The sequence below is a fragment of the Scylla paramamosain genome, chromosome 9 (genome assembly GCF_035594125.1).
Source record: "Scylla paramamosain isolate STU-SP2022 chromosome 9, ASM3559412v1, whole genome shotgun sequence".
Lineage (NCBI taxonomy): Eukaryota > Metazoa > Arthropoda > Malacostraca > Decapoda > Portunidae > Scylla > Scylla paramamosain.
Window position 1 is genome coordinate 14557691 of NC_087159.1, and position 18243 is coordinate 14575933.

The 18243-nt window shown below is 43.8% G+C and overlaps 1 protein-coding gene across 6 annotated transcripts in view; it reads left to right on the plus strand.

The window, feature by feature from the left end:
* Positions 1-14895, plus strand: part of LOC135103655 (muscle-specific protein 300 kDa-like) — a 28464-nt gene extending 13569 nt beyond the window's left edge. Inside the window, exons 7-11 of one of the 6 annotated variants that reach the window (XR_010270155.1) lie at positions 757-1016; positions 1456-1614; positions 2262-2470; positions 4591-4695; positions 14769-14892. Coding sequence is in view for 4 of the 6 variants with exons in the window: in XM_064010207.1 (XP_063866277.1) it covers positions 757-1016; positions 1456-1614; positions 2262-2435 (593 nt within the window). In the remaining 2 variants the exon portion in view is untranslated. Of the gene's footprint in view, positions 1-756; positions 1017-1455; positions 1615-2261; positions 3481-4590; positions 4741-5345; positions 5511-14768 lie in introns of those variants that run through there. The other 5 variants (XR_010270154.1, XM_064010207.1, XM_064010206.1 and 2 more) reach the window with 5 other exon arrangements.
* Positions 14896-18243: the final 3348 nt, after the last annotated feature.

Here is an 18243-nt window from a genome sequence, read left to right on the forward strand (position 1 = left end):
CACTTAAAGAATTACAGTATATTAAGGCAACCGTGCATCTAATAGAAGTGTGTGTTTATTTGATGACGGGCATTCAGTGGACGGCAGCGGCGGCGTGGCGGCGCGTGGAGCATGGCGTGGCGTGACCCTTTCACCAAGTCACGCCCACACCACGTCACCAGCAGTCATTATATCTCATCGTCCCTCGGTCCATATTTTGAAACACTCTTGCGCCGCACCTCCACTACTTTTAAAAGGCTCTAGTTGAAGTTGAGCGGGTTTTAAGGGTATTTTTTATGATTTTAGTGACAGATTAACAAGCTTTCTACATTATTAATGCGAGAAACACTTGTGAGAACCCTACTAATCATCTTTGCGGCCTTTGAAAATGGTCTTGATGAGAGAGCAAAACATTTCTGAATACGATCCTCCATCAGGAAGAGACGGTGACCTGATGACCTCTTACGCCCGAGGAACTGAAAATTATTCATATGATAATTTTACATGAAAGGAAGTTGACCATTAACTACGAAAGATCAAAGGTATAATTCCATTTTATTTTGCAAAGTAGGTCACCAATAACAAAGTCACTAACGTTTTGATCATATATTCAGGAGCAAAACCTGGAATACAAACCCGAAATTTTTAGTGACATTCTTTTTTTCCGCTGTTTTTGTGGAGGCGACAGCGTGTGGGCGACAGAACGCAAGGACGTTCGTTAACAGGTATTGTGTTGGTGGTGCAGCACTAACGCCCCGCTCTCCCCTCCCGCCACAGAGGAGGACTTGGAGAAGTCTGAGACGGCCAAGAACACCTTGCAGACGTGGCAGGAGATCAAGGAGTTTGTGAGGGAGATGTGCGAGGAGCTGGATAAGGAAGCGGGCTCCATCTCCTCGGACCAGAAGCTGTATGCGGACTACCTGTGTGGCGTGAAGGAATTCAAGCCATGGATGGAGGCCACGGAGGCTAAAATCAAGGAGGCTCTGCCCAAACCTGACTCCCTGGAAAGTGCACTAACCCTCTTGGAAGCCTGCAAGGTGCGTACCGTTACTGGCCATATAGTTGTTTAAAATGTGGAGTTTATGGTACCAAGAAAACATACAACGAAGCAACATTACAGTATTTTCTCTAAAGTTTCCAAAGAGTCTTCCTGCGAGAAAGTGAGGCAGGCATGCAAAGCGAGCTGTCTGCCTCACTCCCTCGCTGAGAAACTTTTTCGTGAAGTTAGAGAAAGAATAAAGTACTTTTTTGGTTTGTCCATCAGATGAGGAATTTGCTTCATTCTAAGTTTCCTGCACCGCAAACTTCAGTCATTTGCCTTTTATTCCATTAAAAAAACACACACACAAGTAAAACATTGGTAAAACATAGCAAATGACCAAACCACTTGAGAATTCACATCCAACGGACACGAAAAAGTAAAACGTATAAACATATTCCTGTATTCCAATAACTGGTCACCGCATCGCTTGGCAGGTGTTCGATGCGGAGTGTCTCGTGGAGAAGGAGAAGCTTGACGCGGCAGGTAAGGCCCGGGAGAACATGGAGAAGGCCAGCAGCACGGAGAACGAGGTGGCGCCGCTTTGTAATCGCTGGGAGGCCGTCAAGAAGGTCTCTGTGGAGCGCGTCGAGAGGGTAAGAGCTGGGAGAGGTGTGAGAGAGGAAGCGGGTAACATACGTAATGATTTTGTAATGAGAATGGGCAGGCGGGCTGGAATACAGGAATAAGTGTAAGTGGTGGGGGTGAAAGGACAAAGGAGAGGGAAGGAAAATTGTTTTGGGCTTTTGTATGATGAGATGAGGAAAGGTGGCGAGGAAATAAAACTGAAGGAAACCTGGAGAGAGAGAGAGAGAGAGAGAGAGAGAGAGAGAGAGAGAGAGAGAGAGAGAGAGAGAGAGAGAGAGAGAGAGAGAGAGTGTGGGTGATTGTGAGTATGAGGGTATGTGTGTGTGTGTGTGTGTGTGTGTGTGTGTGTGTGTGTGTGTGTGTGTGTGTGTGTGTGTTTGTCAGTCAGTCAGTCAGTCAGTCAGTCTTGTCGAAAATATAACAGACACGCCTAATCTCCTTGAAACTTTTGTCATATCCAGACCTTCCCTGTCATATCCACACAACCACTTCATCCATATAACTACAAAAAAGATAAACACACACACACACACACACACACACACACACACACACACACACACACACACACACACACACACACACACACACACACACACACAGACACACGCGCACACACACACTGTGACGCACCTCCTTTTCTGTGTTTTATCAGGCTGAGGCTCTTGTCACCACGTGGGAGGACCTGAAGAAGACCACGGAAGACCTCACACTTAAGATGGGAGACGTGCCGGCCAAGGAGGACCCTAATCTGGAGGAACTGGAAAAGACATTCAACGCCATCAAGGAATTATTCGGCAGGAAAAAGGAAATCCTTGCTTCTGTGTAATTCCCTCAAATCACCAAACTTTAAAAGATAAATAGGTAAACTTTTCATTCTCTCTCTCTCTCTCTCTCTCTCTCTCTCTCTCTCTCTCTCTCTCTCTCTCTCTCTCTCTCTCTCTCTCTCTCTCGTGGGAACTTCAGAACGTCATGGGTAATCCAACTTTCATGAGTTTTCTGAATCCCGACGTTCAGTTTCCCGGAGGCGACGCTGCAGGTGATGGGCGCTACACAAACTTCATTAACTCTTTGTTTTACTTTTCTTCGTATCCATTAAGAGTATTATGGACGTTTTTATTGTGTTTTTCCTTCCTTTCTTCTCTTTCTTTTACTTCTTCCTTCCGAAAGTATGTGACCTTATATGTGTGTGTGTGTGTGTGTGTGTGTGTGTGTGTGTGTGTGTGTGTGTGTGTGTGTGTGTGTGTGTGTGTGACTCTCTCTCTCTCTCTCTCTCTCTCTCTCTCTCTCTCTCTCTCTCTCTCTCTCTCTCTCTCTCTCTCTCTCTCTCTCTCTCTCTCTCTCTCTCTTTCTCTCGCTCACCCGCTTTACCCATCTAACCGTCTTTTTATGTCTGTTCCGCTGTTCCGTGTCTGAGTGCTTCACGAGGCTGGGGACGCCCTTCAAGTGTGCACTGCGGGTGACATGAGTGAAAGTGAATGTTCTGTCTCGTGAACCAAACCTGCCCATCCATTCAAGACACAGACAGCCAGGCATTCTTCTCTCCACAACGTAACTCCCCTACAATGATTCACCAGCTCCTCCCTATACGAGATAAGATAAGATAACCACTCTGATCTGTAATATCATGTTTTGTTCTCTGAGTCAATATGCATAAATAATAGAAGAGGTAGGTTAGAGAGGCGCCGAGTGGCCTGAGGCAGGGGAAATAGAGGCGAAGGTTGGGTGTGTGAGGCAGACCCGTGGCACAAAGGTGTATTAGTGCTTGGTGTGCCAGGTGGGCCCTGCGGGTGCCACTCTCAGGGTTCTGCCCGCCGCTGCTCCCCCAGGCCGCCGCTGCACCGCCGCCACAATAAACTTTCATGCAACAATAACTTCTTTCTCTACCAAGAGCTGTTGTGTCCTTGCGAAGGAATGAGAGAGAGAGGGAGAGGGAGAGAGAGAGAGAGAGAGAGAGAGAGAGAGAGAGAGAGAGAGAGAGAGAGAGAGAGAGAGAGAGGCCTATATATCAGTGTGTGTGTGTGTGTGTGTGTGTGTGTGTGTGTGTCCACATATATCATGAATTATTTATAATTTAATGTTAAAATTTAAGTAACGTACACTTATGAACTATATATTGCAAACGCTCTGCGTGTTTGTGTGTGTGTGTGTGTGTGCGTGTGTATCTGTTCGTCTGTTTATCTATTTTTCTGTCTATCTATCTGTCTGTCTGTCTGTCTGTCTGTTTTTCTCTCTGTTTTGTATCTATGTGTTTGTGTCTGTCCCTCTGTCTGTCCATGTATCAGGTGACCCTAGCCGCTCACCTGCAGGTCATACGGGACTCACCTGGGACCTGTAATGGACCTGCCTTGCATTGTAGTAGCAGACTCTGGCGAAAAATTCTGAGGACACACACACACACACACAAACGATCTCTCTCTCTCTCTCTCTCTCTCTCTCTCTCTCTCTCTCTCTCTCTCTCTCTCTCTCTCTCTCTCTCTCTCTCTCTCTCTCTCTCTCTCTCTGCCCTAATATTTATTAGAGCAAATTGTCCCAGCAGATTTTTCCCCGATAATTGAGCCGCATCTTGCACTTAATATTGTAGTTCAGGAATGTTCAGTTATTGCAGTTTTCATGAGTTATTTCTCCGGGTTGTTATGAGCGTCCCCAGTTTCCGCTCCGCTTTACACCACACGTCTGCCAGCCAATTTCTCCGCCTCACAGTTCGACAGGGTAACAATACATAACTAACAACGCCAGCAGTTGGAGCAGCGCCTTTCATCTCCAGCCGACAACAGTGACACACCACACGCACACACACACACACACGCACACACACACATCCAAAGGCCCAGTCACAGAGGAACAAAGAACATTAAAGGACACTAAAATAAATATAGCACGGGGAATGAATAAATACTTCACATCGCGTTCAATGCCCACTTGGTCTTCTTTCTTGGTGGGTTCTGATTGATGTTTTGTTCGTTGCTCTGTTTTTCTCATAGACGCGGCGTGAGTGCCAGTGAGGGACGTGGCGAAGACCTTCCGCCTCACCCACACTAATGACCATGGGTTGTTTTCGACACTTAAATTCAAGCGGAGATACGAAGGTACGACTTCCATCCTTTGTCTTCCACGCTGCCTGCTGTGTTTCGCGCCGGGCTGGCCTGGCGTAATGAAGCTGTGCACATAGAGAGAGAGAGAGAGAGAGAGAGAGAGAGAGAGAGAGAGAGAGAGAGAGAGAGAGATGTGTGTGTGTGTGTGTTTCTTCGACGAAATGGTGCAAAATATTAGCAAAGTTTACGATTCAAATCTTATCTTAATGAAAACGGACTCACCCAATGTTATTATGGTCTCATTAAACCGGCAACAAAGACACGCCACCTCCACCTCCACCACCACCACTACCACCACCACCACCACCACCATCATCACCACCACCATCATCACCACCACCACCAGCACTACTGACTCCTACTACGTATTCGGGCAACAAACTCGCTCTTGTTACATTTTACTACTCGCGTTTATCAGCGATCCTCCCTCAGCCAGGCACGCGTTCACTAACACACACACACACACACACACACACTCCAAACGTTTAATTTGTGTGTGTGTGTGTGTGTGTGTGTGTGTGTGTGTGTGTGTGTGTGTGTGTGTGTGTGTGTGTGTGTGTGTGTATGTGGGCGGCGTGCCAAGAGAGGGAGGGAGAGAGAGCACGCCACCATTCCCTGTGACAGTTTCTGCTTTATCCACGTAGATCCACCTCCACCTGTCCGCCGTAATGATGAGAAGCCCTCCCAAGACGCCTCCCTGCAAGACCAGCCACAAGACGACCCCCTCCCTTCCCCAGAAGCCCCTAGCAAATCGCGAGATTGAATCTGTAGTTGTTGCTGTCTGTCGTGGAAGTGTGACCTCTCGTTCGTGTCCAGAAAATAAAGCAGAGAAATAGCTGTGCGTGTGTGTTCTTGTTTGAGCGTTGGATGTATCACGCATTTTTTTTTTTTTTTTCATGTAAGAATTGATGTACTTCTATTTATTTTACACAGTTTGCGTAACGAAGAATGAGGAGATTTTTCGACTTGGTAATGGACGTGGGAAAACCTTGGAGCTGATACAGAACCGCGCACCTTGACATTTAAACCTTCGAAAGCACAAACTTGAAATTAAAATTGCAAATCTCCTTCATGGACAGAGACAATTTTTCTCTAGGGATTTTTTTTTTTCATCTCTCTTTAACTGTCAGTAAAATGATAGGTCATGCTGAAGTTTCGCTTTATATTTTTTTTACTCTCAGGTAAATATAAAAGAGAAAAAAATAGAACAAAAATGCAGTACTAAAAGAATTCCGCGTAGTGTGCTTCAAAGTTTTCTTTTTACCTCTCTCTTTAAGCGGCGGCGCTGCGCAAAGTGAGACAAGATAATATTTCAGTCCGATCCGCTTTCTATTTTGCTTTCCTTTTCTGACTTATTTTCTGCCTCACACGTGTCTCAAAAGTAAAAACAAAACAAAGCAGATCCATACGCACTTAAGTTTTCTCATCCTGTTCCCCTCCTTTCTCCTTTTGGACCTTTCTTTCATCTCTGCTTTATCGCGTAACCTCATTTTCTCCATATTCTTTCTTCTCTTCTTTTCCTCTCCTTCCCCTTCCTTTCTAACATCCTTCCCTAACTTACCTATCCTGCCCTACTTTCCCTCTCAACGCCTCTTTCATCCCCTCTCCGTCCCTTGCCTCCCGCCCTCCCTCCCCTCCCCGCTCCCCGCCCCACCAAACTCTTGTATTCCTCTGGACTCAGTATCGGCGTGCAATATATTTCCACGTGATGAGTTTATTGTTGGAGAGAGGAAGCCGGCGTGGCGGTGGCGCCTCGTTCATCTCCTGGAAATTACACACCCCAAACATGCATCCAAAATTTCTCACTTTTTTTTTTTTACCAAATTTCCCCGTGTTGAAGGACGAGTAGAAAGGTATAGAGGTATTAGATGCAGATGGATGAATGTGATATGTAGATATATATGTAGACTGATTGATTTACTCTGTTTGTATTACTCTTACCTCACATTTCTTCCTTTAGATCAAAATTGTGTACCTTATCACAGTCTCACGATTATTTCCTAGATTGACTGATTGCCGCTGATCACCACTGTTCTAAGATATGATGCCTCTCCTCTTTACTACTGTTCTGAGTTTTAGATGATGTACTTTCCCAGTTGATGATGCTTGCCACTGCTGGATTAGATGAGGAGCTTGGTGTGTTGGTAGCGTGGATAACCGGTAGTGAGCTTGGTATTTCTGGTAGCTTGGAGGTCGTGGGTATAAGTTGATACAGTTGATGTGTGCGAGTAAAAGACACGTATGATGAGAGTTGTTCTTGATTTAATAATAGAGAATGTACACACTTGATTCGAGACGAGATTATGACGTGACGATTAATTGTTCTCTCTCCCTGAAGTGATATGAAATGATGACTGAGCAGCGTCTCTCAAGACTGACTGTGACTGAGCGGAACTGAATGAGAGACCAAGACTGACTGCTCGTGACTGACTCTCGGACGGGACTCGACTGAGACTGAGAGCTCTGACTGGGACTGAGAGAGCTCGCTACCATGTGGGCTGTATTTATCTGAGCTATGTGGATCACGTTTTGGTTTTTGGGGAGAAGAAAATGACCAATGAGATGCCATGAAATTAGGTGAAAGAACCAACAGGAGATCTCGTTATTTTAGCCAATGACTAACGAGGACTGAGAATGAACACAGGTGTTTCCCCTAAGGAAGTGGGTGTGAAATTCCCTTGAGAGGTAGAGATGGATGAGAAAGGTTAAAATAGGATAGGCTGGCTGGACATAAGCACACGTGGGACGAATATAAACATGTGGGATGAATATATGAAATGGTGAATATACTTATATATAATAATAATGATTGTTGAGACTGATACACGAGGACCAACTGGTGTGATGCTGCTGGTGCTCTGCTTTGCTCTATCTATACGTTCTTTTGAGGGTTGATGCAGCACCCGTAATGGATGGATGGAAGGATGGACGGATGGATGATTTGGCAGGTCAGTGGAGGTGAAGTCACTCTCCCGCGAGCCTTGGGAACATTTAATTTCGTTGGCTAGCTAATAAATTGCATCAGGGTGCGAAGAATGAAGGGCTCTGTGGGGAGCAAGGTGAGACAATTTAACGGGAAAAAGCAACGCCACTCACATTACAATTACCTACGCGTCCCATCGTGATCCAGGCGCCATGTGAGATTGTCTTGCTTGCCATTAAAAGCCCAGTGGGGAATATTAATCATTTCCATCAGGTGAAGGAGTGAAGAACGGCGAGGTAATAGTGTTTTCGCGTTTGTGTACAGAAGGTAATATGATTTAGTTCCCCCCCTCTCTCTCTCTCTCTCTCTCCTCTCTCTCTCTCTCCTCTCTCTCTCTCTCTCCTCTCTCTCTCTCTCTCTCTCTCTCTCTCTCTCTCTCTCTCTCTCTCTCTCTCTCTCTCTCAATTACGTTTCTGTCCGTGTATCATGCTAGGCAACAGAAGGAAGATGATGAAGGAGGTAGTAGAAGAAAATACGAAGAGGAATGGTAGTAAAAGAAAGTACCATTGCCTCCTTCTTCTCCTCCTCTTCCTCCTCCTCCTCCTCCTCCTCCCCTTCCTCTATCTCCTCCGCGAAACATTCTTTATACTAGTTTTCACAATATTCTTTTATTTTATTTTCCAATTAAAATCAACGTTAGCATTGGAATCGAAGAACAGTATTAGGTCGGTGCTCAGTGTGTGTGTGTGTGTGTGTGTGTGTGTGTGGTACAAAACCCTATTCAGTTTAACGTTTTCCTCAGTCCTGAAATATCTTTGCCTCTTTGAACGACACCTTCATAACACAAAGTGAGGCGCGCCGGGAGACGTTTTCTATTTCCCTCACTTTTATGAAACTGCACCACCATCCTTTGGACATTAAATTTTTCGCTAGGTTCTCTGTGCCACGGATACAAAATATATTGGGAAGAATTTAGTGCCGGGGGGATGACAGTTTAGGCAGAGTGATGGCTACTTCATGTGGTCCTCTGCCGCTTCTTTCCCTGCTCTCACCTGCCTCTCCCTGCCAGGCACACGACGCAGGTGATGCCGAACGTTTCAGCTCCAGGAACACGGATGAGGCAATGAAAAGGATGGAAAGTAAAGGTTCTAATTCCCTTGGTAGCCTTGGCACACAAAGCACGTTCCCCCCACACTTTAATTTGTCACCGATGAGGGCGAGCAGATCACCTTTATTTCCAGACCCCAACGAAAATAAAATGGAGAAAAAAATACGACGCCAGCCTCCTCTTGCATGTCACGTATTCTTTTCTTTGACTTTTTTTGCGAGTTATGAAAAGTTTATATTTGTGAAAGCAAAAGTACTCCTACATCTTAGAAATTAACCAAGTTTATCCAAGGCAGTATTTGTATAGATGGCACTCGAGTTCTTGGAAAACGTGAAAGGCACCTCTCGTAAAGGTTCGCTGGCACCGTGAAGACCTTAATTTTGCAGTAGTCGTCAGGAGGAATTCGTAACAACCCAGCGCGGACTCCTCCTCCTCTTCCACCACCACCACCACCACCACCAAACCTCGCTCTTAAGACTCGGGAAACGTGGAAATTCGGTTCAGTATTTGAGGAAGAGTTTCTCGGACGCAAACCACCGACGGACGCCCCACTGCCGCCTCTCCCTGAATCAATCTTATCCAGTGATGGTGTGGACTGACGGAACCGAATAAGAGAACCAGGGAGGGGGTCGCTCTGCCTTAGATCTTGTGCCATTAGCCGCGCCTTCCTCCCCACTTCCTCCCTCCTCGCCTGTCTGCCCTGTCCCCGCCCTTCTCATCGCCCCTGTCCCCTTCCAGCCTCCGTCCCCCACTCTTCCTTTCCCCTGTGGCCAGCCTCGTTAGTCGCCCTGATACACCCGACGGAGGGGAGGCAGGAGATGAGACAGGTTGAGTGAGGTAAGGAGGAAAGTTGATTTAGAGAAGCAGCAGCAGCAAGAGAAGAAGGAAGAGGAGAAGGAGAGTGAAGGAGGAATGAAGAAATGTTGAGTGTTGAGAACTTTCATAGTAAGGCAAGGCAGAGGATGGTTAAAAAGAAAAAAAAAAGTAAAGCAGAATGAGTTACAGGAACATTCCGTCATGAGGAAGGAAGAACGAAGAGAGAAAAACGAAGGGTAAAAAAAAAAAAAGCCAAAGGGTGAAATACGAGGCGGAAGATGAGTCAGACGAAAAACCGGAAAATCATAAATTAACACTAAAACACACACACACAAAAAAAAAAAAAAAAAAAGTGTGGGACGGGAAGGAAAGGTATGATAGGATTCCAACTCAAAGCAGTATGGACGAATGGATGAGACACACACACACACACACGGGGCACATTCAGGTACGTATCCCAGACTTGATTCAACGCTAATGAGTAGGTGGGAAAGGTCGGGCTCAGGAGGCACCAGGAAAAAAGCAGAGCGGTGTGAGGACCAGAACTTTTTTTTCATTTCCTTTCTTTCCCCTCTTTTTTTTTTCTTCTTTTTTTGTCCTTTTGGGTGAGTTTCGTTTGAGCTTCACTTCACTTCCTCAACTTCTGTGCGGCGAAAAGTGAAGAGAAAAGCAAAAAACTAAATTAATGAAAGTTAATCGAAGAAAGAAAGAGAGAGAGAGAGAGAGAGAGAGAGAGAGAGAGAGAGAGAGAGAGAGAGAGAGAGAGAGAGAGAGAGAGTGTGTGTGTGTGTGTGTGTGTGTTTGTGTGTGTGTGTGAGCAAATGGATGACTGAGAGAGAGATGTGTGTGTATTTCATGTTATTGAAAACAGAGAAGTAAAAATCCAACTTAATATCACATTTCAGAATGGAATGACATATTTGGAGTTCAGTAAGGAAAAAAGACAACAATAAATCAAACAAATAAATAGACAGGACAAAATATAAGAAGTTAATGACTATGTGAATAGCAATAAAGTGGAAAAAATAACAAAAAATTAATAAATATCAGGAGAGGAAAAGTGTTACAAGCATTACAGTGAAAACACAAAAATTACATAATTGCAACCCCTGTCAATAAAAGATGAAGAGAAAGAGAACCTTAATCTTCTAGCGTGAACGATCGGCCAACAAATGGAATATGAAAGACTGATGGTGTGAAAACTAACTTTTTTGTTTCTACGGGCGAAGAAAAAATAGCATGGATAGAGAAAGAAAAAGGGAGGAAAAACGGAGGGAATAAAAGCAGCACAAATAAAGTGTAAAGCGTCAGGAGTCGAGGAAAGCTTCCACACTCGACTCAGTTTGAGAGGAGGAAAAATTTAGGCGCTTTTGTCTGACGTTTGTATGTTCGAAAAAAAAAAAAAAAAAAAGTGAGGAAAAAAGTAAAACTGAAAAGCCCGGAACAGAGAGAGTGGGTGGGGCAGGGGGTTTGTCGGAGGGAGGGAGAAACGGGAGGTAAGGTAGAATTTGAAAGAACGAATGAAAGTAGAAAGTAAAATCCATTTGCATTTGAATTACTTCTAACTGAATAACTACCGAAAGTTTTTGAATCCAAGTGACGCCTACCAACAGTAGGCCTCTCCACCACCACCACCACCACCACCAGCACAACCACTACCACCACTACCATTATCACTACCACCACCACCATCACTAACAGCAACAACAACAACAACAACAACAACAACAACAACAGCAGCAGTCTCATACTTCTCACCATCTTTTCACCACTCAACACAACCACCACCACCACCAACACAACCACCATCACCACCACGTTTGTCTGGGTGGGGGAGGAGTGGGCGTGTGTGCGTGTGTATGTTATCTGGTGTTCCATTAGCATTCAAATATGAGTCACAATTTTCTTTTTACAAATATTTTTACTCTGCATACACCTCCCTTTTCATCCTCTCTCTCTCTCTCTCTCTCTCTCTCTCTCTCTCTCTCTCTCTCTCTCTCTCTCTCTCTCTCTCTCTCTCTCTGTATATATCCTTTATGAGATATTAAAGCAAACATTTCATCATCTTTTTTTCTATTTCGAAAAGTTGCATGTGTCCTATATAAGTGATTAAGAAAAGCACTTTATAGTTCCCGTTTTGAAAAAATGTGTGTCATTTGCAAGAGAGTGAATTAAGGTCAACACTGATAGATTCTTCGTTATTTCATTCCTTCCCTATAGACGCGGTGGCTTGTTGGCGGTTGTGTTTTGCGCTCGGAATTATCACCGCATCATTTCTGGAATCATAATATCCTTCCCTGTTTGGTCACGGAAGGAAAATGGAAAGGCTTGTAAGGCATGAAAGATATTCTCTCTCTCTCTCTCTCTCTCTCTCTCTCTCTCTCTCTCTCTCTCTCTCTCTCTCTCTCTCTCTCTCTCTCTCTCTCTCTCTCTCTCTCTCTCTCTCTGTTAGTTTTTCTCTATCATATTTTTCTTTCTTGTTCGTGAGATTAAATATCCTATAACATTACGCTGCAGATCACGTTGTGAAATCTTTATGTTTTGTGGAATATGGTAAAAAATCGTTTTTTTTTTTATGTGTGTGTGTGGGCGTCATGTATTAATTCCCCTTCGTGTGTGTGTGTGTGTGTGTGTGTGTGTGTGTGTGTGTGTGTGAGCGTGTTTATTCATTTTATGTGGTGTTCCATATCAGAGACAGAGTGACGTAAGACCTACACTCTCTCTCTCTCTCTCTCTCTCTCTCTCTCTCTCTCTCTCTCTCTCTCTCTCTCTCTCTCTCTCTCTCTCTCTCTCTCTCTCGTTCCCTTCTCCAGACCCCACCATTATCTTTTCCCACCACTGTCTTCTTTATCTTATCTCTCACTCTCATATCCCCTCGTCTCCCTCCTTCCCTTACTCCCCCTGCGTCTGTCTCTCTAGCACTATCCGACCCATATCTCCTAAGGCCGCCCTATATCTTGTCTTGCAATGTCGACAAACTTATCTCCTTCAGTCTCCCACTCAATTTTTCTTCATTTCAGCCTATGTCCTATACCAACGCTATTCCCCAACCCAACTCTTTCTTTATATCCTCCGCTCCCTTATCTCAGTTTTGTTGTGTCCTTCTGCTGTCCCCTTCTTCCTCCAGCATTGATTTTCTCATTTCTCTTTCCCTTACTTCTCTAGTTTGGTTTGTATGTTTAAATGTTTCGACGTGTTAATTTTCGCTATTTCTGACAGACTTTACTGAAAGTTGTTACGGTTTTCAAGCATGTTTTCGTGATTTTAGTGATAATTTAATAGTTTAACAAGAATTTCAGGACAATGATGGTAAAAAACAGCTAGAGAATCATATCAATCATCGCTGTGGCATTTAAAAATAGTTTATGAGAAAATGAATTGTTTAGGAATATAGGCCTTTATATATATATATATATATATATATATATATATATATAATATATATATATATATATATATATATATATATATATATATATATATATATATATATATATATTATATTTTTTTTTTTTTTTTTTTTTTTTTTTTTTTTTTTTTTTTTTTTTCTTCAATACCCGTCTGTTTTTTAACTGTTATCTCTTTCAAATCTCCTCCCACAGCACTGTCCTCCTACCTCTCCTCTCCTCACCTTTCACTCTCCTGTGCTTCACATCCCAGCTATTTATATCAGGTAATGGAAACAAAGAGCTAGAGGAATATTACCTATGTGATTTACTGAACATTATAACTTTTTTTATTCTATTTTTATTTTTGGCACAAGTTCAATAGACAACAAAGACATTTTAATGAACACTTTTCTTTTTCGCTCGCCTGGTAGGGTAGAAAAAAAGTACATTTCATTAATACTTTTCTCTCTCTCTCCCTTTTATCCTCCAGAGGCGATTCCGGGCTTAATAATTTTAGTCATGAATAGTATTTGGAATGTGCATATTTGATACAACTTTTGTTTGGCGATCCCTCACAGGCCCCACACACACACACACACACACACACACTCTCTCTCTCTCTCTCTCTCTCTCTTCTCTCTCTCTCTCTCTCTCTCTCTCTCTCTCTCTCTCTCTCTCTCTGTCTATCTTGCTGAAAGACAAAAAAATAAAGTTGTCCGATCTCTAATACATGACAGAGAGAGAGAGAGAGAGAGAGAGAGAGAGAGAGAGAGAGAGAGAGAGAGAGAGAGAGAGAGAGAGAGAGAGAGAGACATACACACACACAAATATCACCAAAAACATGAAAGCTGAAATGACATCAGACGAAAGGAAGAAGGGAGGAAAAAAAAAGAAAGAAAAAATATAGAGGGAGAAGGAAATAAAGCATCACCGTGGCCGACAGAGCAGCAGTATATTATTAGACCATTTTTTACCCCTCGTCCTCCTTCGATCAGACGGACCCTTGGCAAAAACCCACACATACAGACAGAGAGAAGGAAGACGGCAGGAGCTTGATGGCGCCATAACTCACCTGTATTAGAAACCACCACACTACGCTGCCCGCCGGAACACACACCACAAATCTAGACCCCACGTATTCTCTCCCTACTCCGTATCTGTAATTTTTTTTCTCCAGCCGCCCCTGTCGATGGACGTGCGCGGGAGGGCGTGATCGAGGTACTCAAATGAGGCGCGGCGGGGCGTGGCAGGGCGGAGGGAAGAGGGTGTGTGGGGTGTGATGCGGTGAATGGGTGATGTGTGGTGACGATCAGTTGTGGTGGTAAAGGTGGTTTTCCTGTCGAGTGTTGTGCGTCGCGTTGTGTTGTGTTTGTGTTGTGTTGTGTCTCGCTGGGGATTTCAGAGGTGATGTCAACTCGCCCGTGTGTGTGTGTGTGTGTGTGTGTGTGTGTATGTGTGTGTGTTTATGTATGTGTACTGTGGAGTGCAACCACTTCCTTCTTTGTTTTCTGTCTTCCTTTATTCCCCCCCCAATTTTTTTTTTTTTGTATCATTTCCTTTTTTTCCCTGTGTGTAACTTCTTTCTAATGGCACAACAAATTATTAACTATTTTTTCTCTCATTTTACAGACTTTTTTCATGGAATACTGCTTTGTTCCCTGTCTTCTCCTTTTATAATGGTAGCTTTACTCTCTTTCTTTTTTACAGATGCATGCTGAAAATTACCTCAGGAACTAAATTCTTCTTTGTTCGTTTTTCTTTGAAGTTTTTTTCCACCTTATTTTATACTTTTAAGAGTATGTTTAATGCGTCTTTTAATTATGCTCCACAGGCTGGCGTGTCTCTGTGTGCCAGTAGGCAGGCAAGGCAGACTGCACCTCCGGTCTGCATCAGGAGTAGAAAGCGACCGACAGACGACAGACAGACAGGCCTGCGCTTGAGATCCCAGTTCCAGAAAAGAAAAACATTATCCCTAATCCAGGTAAGTGTTGATTTTCCATATGATACTGTTTGTCTTTCATTTATTCATATTACGTGTTCTGGATTCAATAAGCATAAAAGCGATTCTACAGTGCGGTAAATTGAGTTTCCTGAGAAGACTTAACGATATATAAATCTTCGTGAACAGATGAGTCTCAGGGCTCGTTTATCTTTTTCCTTCTGTCGTCAAGCCTTTATTGATTTACGAGAATGTAATTATTGATTGACATTTTTTAAATGGCGCACCGAGTTAGTTTGAGAGTGGTTGAAGGGCACCTGGGGGATTTTAATTAGTATTCTCCTTCCAGTGCATTTTGTTGCTACGCTAAGGAAGTATGCAAGCGCCTCTCACGCACCTATAGTCACGTACAAAATTTCCTACGCCTAGTATCCCTCGTAATATCCAAGCCGGCGCGATAACGTTCTGTGGTAACACTCGCTAGTGCTTTTCGATATTGCTGCGACGCTATAGCTAAGTCAATTGAATTTACATTTTCCATTCTTATAAGATTTCTGGATGCACTGTAAGAAAACATGCTTCTAATAAGCGTGACTGATAAAGGCGCAGAGCACCGAGCGTGTGAGGGAAGGTTGATCTACTGTGGCAACCCCTTAACTAATCGAAAGAAGACATTCCTCATACTCTTACCGTAAAAGTAGATGTATATGTAGTAAATAAAAATCCTTCGCCCGCCACTCACAGCTTGGCATGTGTCAGCCTGAACTCAAAAGTCATGATTTAATTATTTGTAATTTAATTTCTGATGACGTCCGTGATAAGTTCATCAGAGGCTGAAAACTTCTCTCCGGCTTCTTGCCCAAAAGTTTGAGGCAAAAGTTACAAAGTCAATGGATACTTTCTTGGCGTGTCAAACTAATAAAACTGATTTTTAGTCTCATTTTGTTCCTGAAATATTTTTTGTTTTAACGCTTCATCTAAGTTCGTATCGTAAAGAAAACTCTCTTACAGTTTTATTCTTGAGCAAGTTCCCTTAGACTTGGCCTTCTGGACTCTTTCCCGCTGGTTCTGCAGGAATATAAAAGCACACATTCGCTCAGACAGACGGGAAGCATGTGACCGTATGAATAAGTAAGAATAAAGCCGCATACAGACAATATAAAATGCAGGAGGAAAACTAAGAGGATGAACAAAATAGAAATATCCAGAGGACCACAGTAGTCCCTGACCCACATCCGGGTCCCGCGCGTGATTGAGGACGAGGGAGAGGGAGGGAGGGAGAGTGATTACTGCCCCGCCTCTGCCCTCCCCAAACACACACACACACACACACACACACACACACACACACACACACTGGCATCATTCCTTTCTCTCCATTTGCTGCATCTCGCGTGAGGTCCACTAACCTGGCCCCCTCTCCTCCGACATCCATCCCGCCTCCATTCCTTCCCTCCACATCCATACTTCCCCAACATCCTCCCGTCCCCCTCACCTCCAGACGTTAACGATCCAGCCTTTACCTGTGCCCACCTGCACCTCGATGTGCAACACGTGTCAGTGGTTCCTGCCAGCCGCTACATACGGAGTCCAGACGGTCACCGGGGATGAGTGTCTGGCTGAACACACTCGAGACTAAGAGCAGACACGTCAGCTTGTGACGCGACACGCGACCACCCCGCAGGGAAACGAAAGGGATAGGAGGCGTATCGTACGGGCATGGCAAGGTATGGAAATAGATGCTGAGACTAACAGACATGTATATTTACGATGTGATAGGGAGAGGATTGGAATAGTAAGCTATGAAGGCGGGGAAAGAGTGTGTAATAAGGAACTGGTAGGATATAATTAATGCATAGATGGACATATTGATAGATAGATAGACAGACAAACATATAAAGAAAGGTAAATAAATAAAGAGTAGGAAGAAAATAGGACTTTAATATTTGATAGATTTGAACTTTTTCAAGATAGGAAATCGTGTAGACTGTAGAGGGTCACAGCAAGACCCTATCAGGGTGAAGAGATAGATGCAACGACGTAGATACAGAGATGCATAATAAGTAGAAATAAAAACTGAGGTACTAAATGGAGAGTAACTTTCCCAGGTGTCGGATGGTGTAAGTTGCTCCAGGACATGAGGAGGTAAAGAGAGATGGATACACAGATAGGCAGAAAGATACAGACTTAGATACTAAATACAGACTAGCTTTTCCAGGTAATTTAAGCTCCAGGTAGTGTATTATACGTATTTACCTGAACTTTGCTTGAAAATGTACCAGTATCGTGCAGTGAGAGATGTGTGTGGTGGACAGCTGGAGTGGTAATGATAATAATAACCTCCTTCATAACCATTACTGTCCTCTCTGCATTGACCACCGGGATCATGTGTGCAGGTGTTCAAGGGTCAATCGATGCCTTCAGGGTAATCAACCACACCTCCATTCACTTTGCATTGACCTTCACATCCATCACACGGCTGCTTTGTTTTACCGCGTCCCGGGGAATCGTAACAGTCAGGATCTTTGTGCGAAAAAAAGATAGAAAAGTATAGTGCAATTTGAGGTCCTAATCTCCCATTTCTTCCATTATTCCCCCATCGCAGAGACACGTGAGGTTGGTAATGCTAGTAATAAGGGGAATAATACTTTTTTATTTCATAGCGCTATTTCGTGCAGTACAAGATATATGCGAAACGGAGAAAGTGTAGCTGTGTCCGTAAGACCAAGGAAATTGTGAAAGATATGCATGATAAGAGAATTTTTGGGTATGAATTGTAATGACCGTGACTGAGTTTGGGCGAAGTCACGCAAATGAAGTGTTGCAGAGGACCACCACCACCACCACCACCATCACCACCACCACCTTGGCTTCTCGACCCCTCGCCTCACCTCGCCTTTCCCTGCGTATTCTTTGCTCTCTCCTCCCTCTACCCTGTCCCCTCGTCAATCTCTCGACCCTTAACATTTGCTGCCCGTACTGTATCACACGTTCCACCTGCACCACCCATGCAACACCCATTGACCTTACCTGCCTGTGTCTGACCTTCCTTTATCTATAATTGCCTTTCCATTCTTTTTATCCTCCCGCATTTTATCATCTTCACCTAAAGTTTTCCTCTCCTCCCCTTACGTTACCATGAATTTTCTTTCAACTTATCTTCTTTCGTGACTTTTTTTTTTCGCATAACTTTCTTTTGCACTTTTGACTCAAGTTTCCTTTCAGCTTAATTTCTCTTCGACTTTACTCTCCCATATTTTTCCTTTTATTGCCTTACTTTATCTAGTCTTACCTTACTTTATCTTATTTTATCTTACCTTACCTTACCTAACCTTACCTAACCTTAATTTACCATACCTTATCTTAT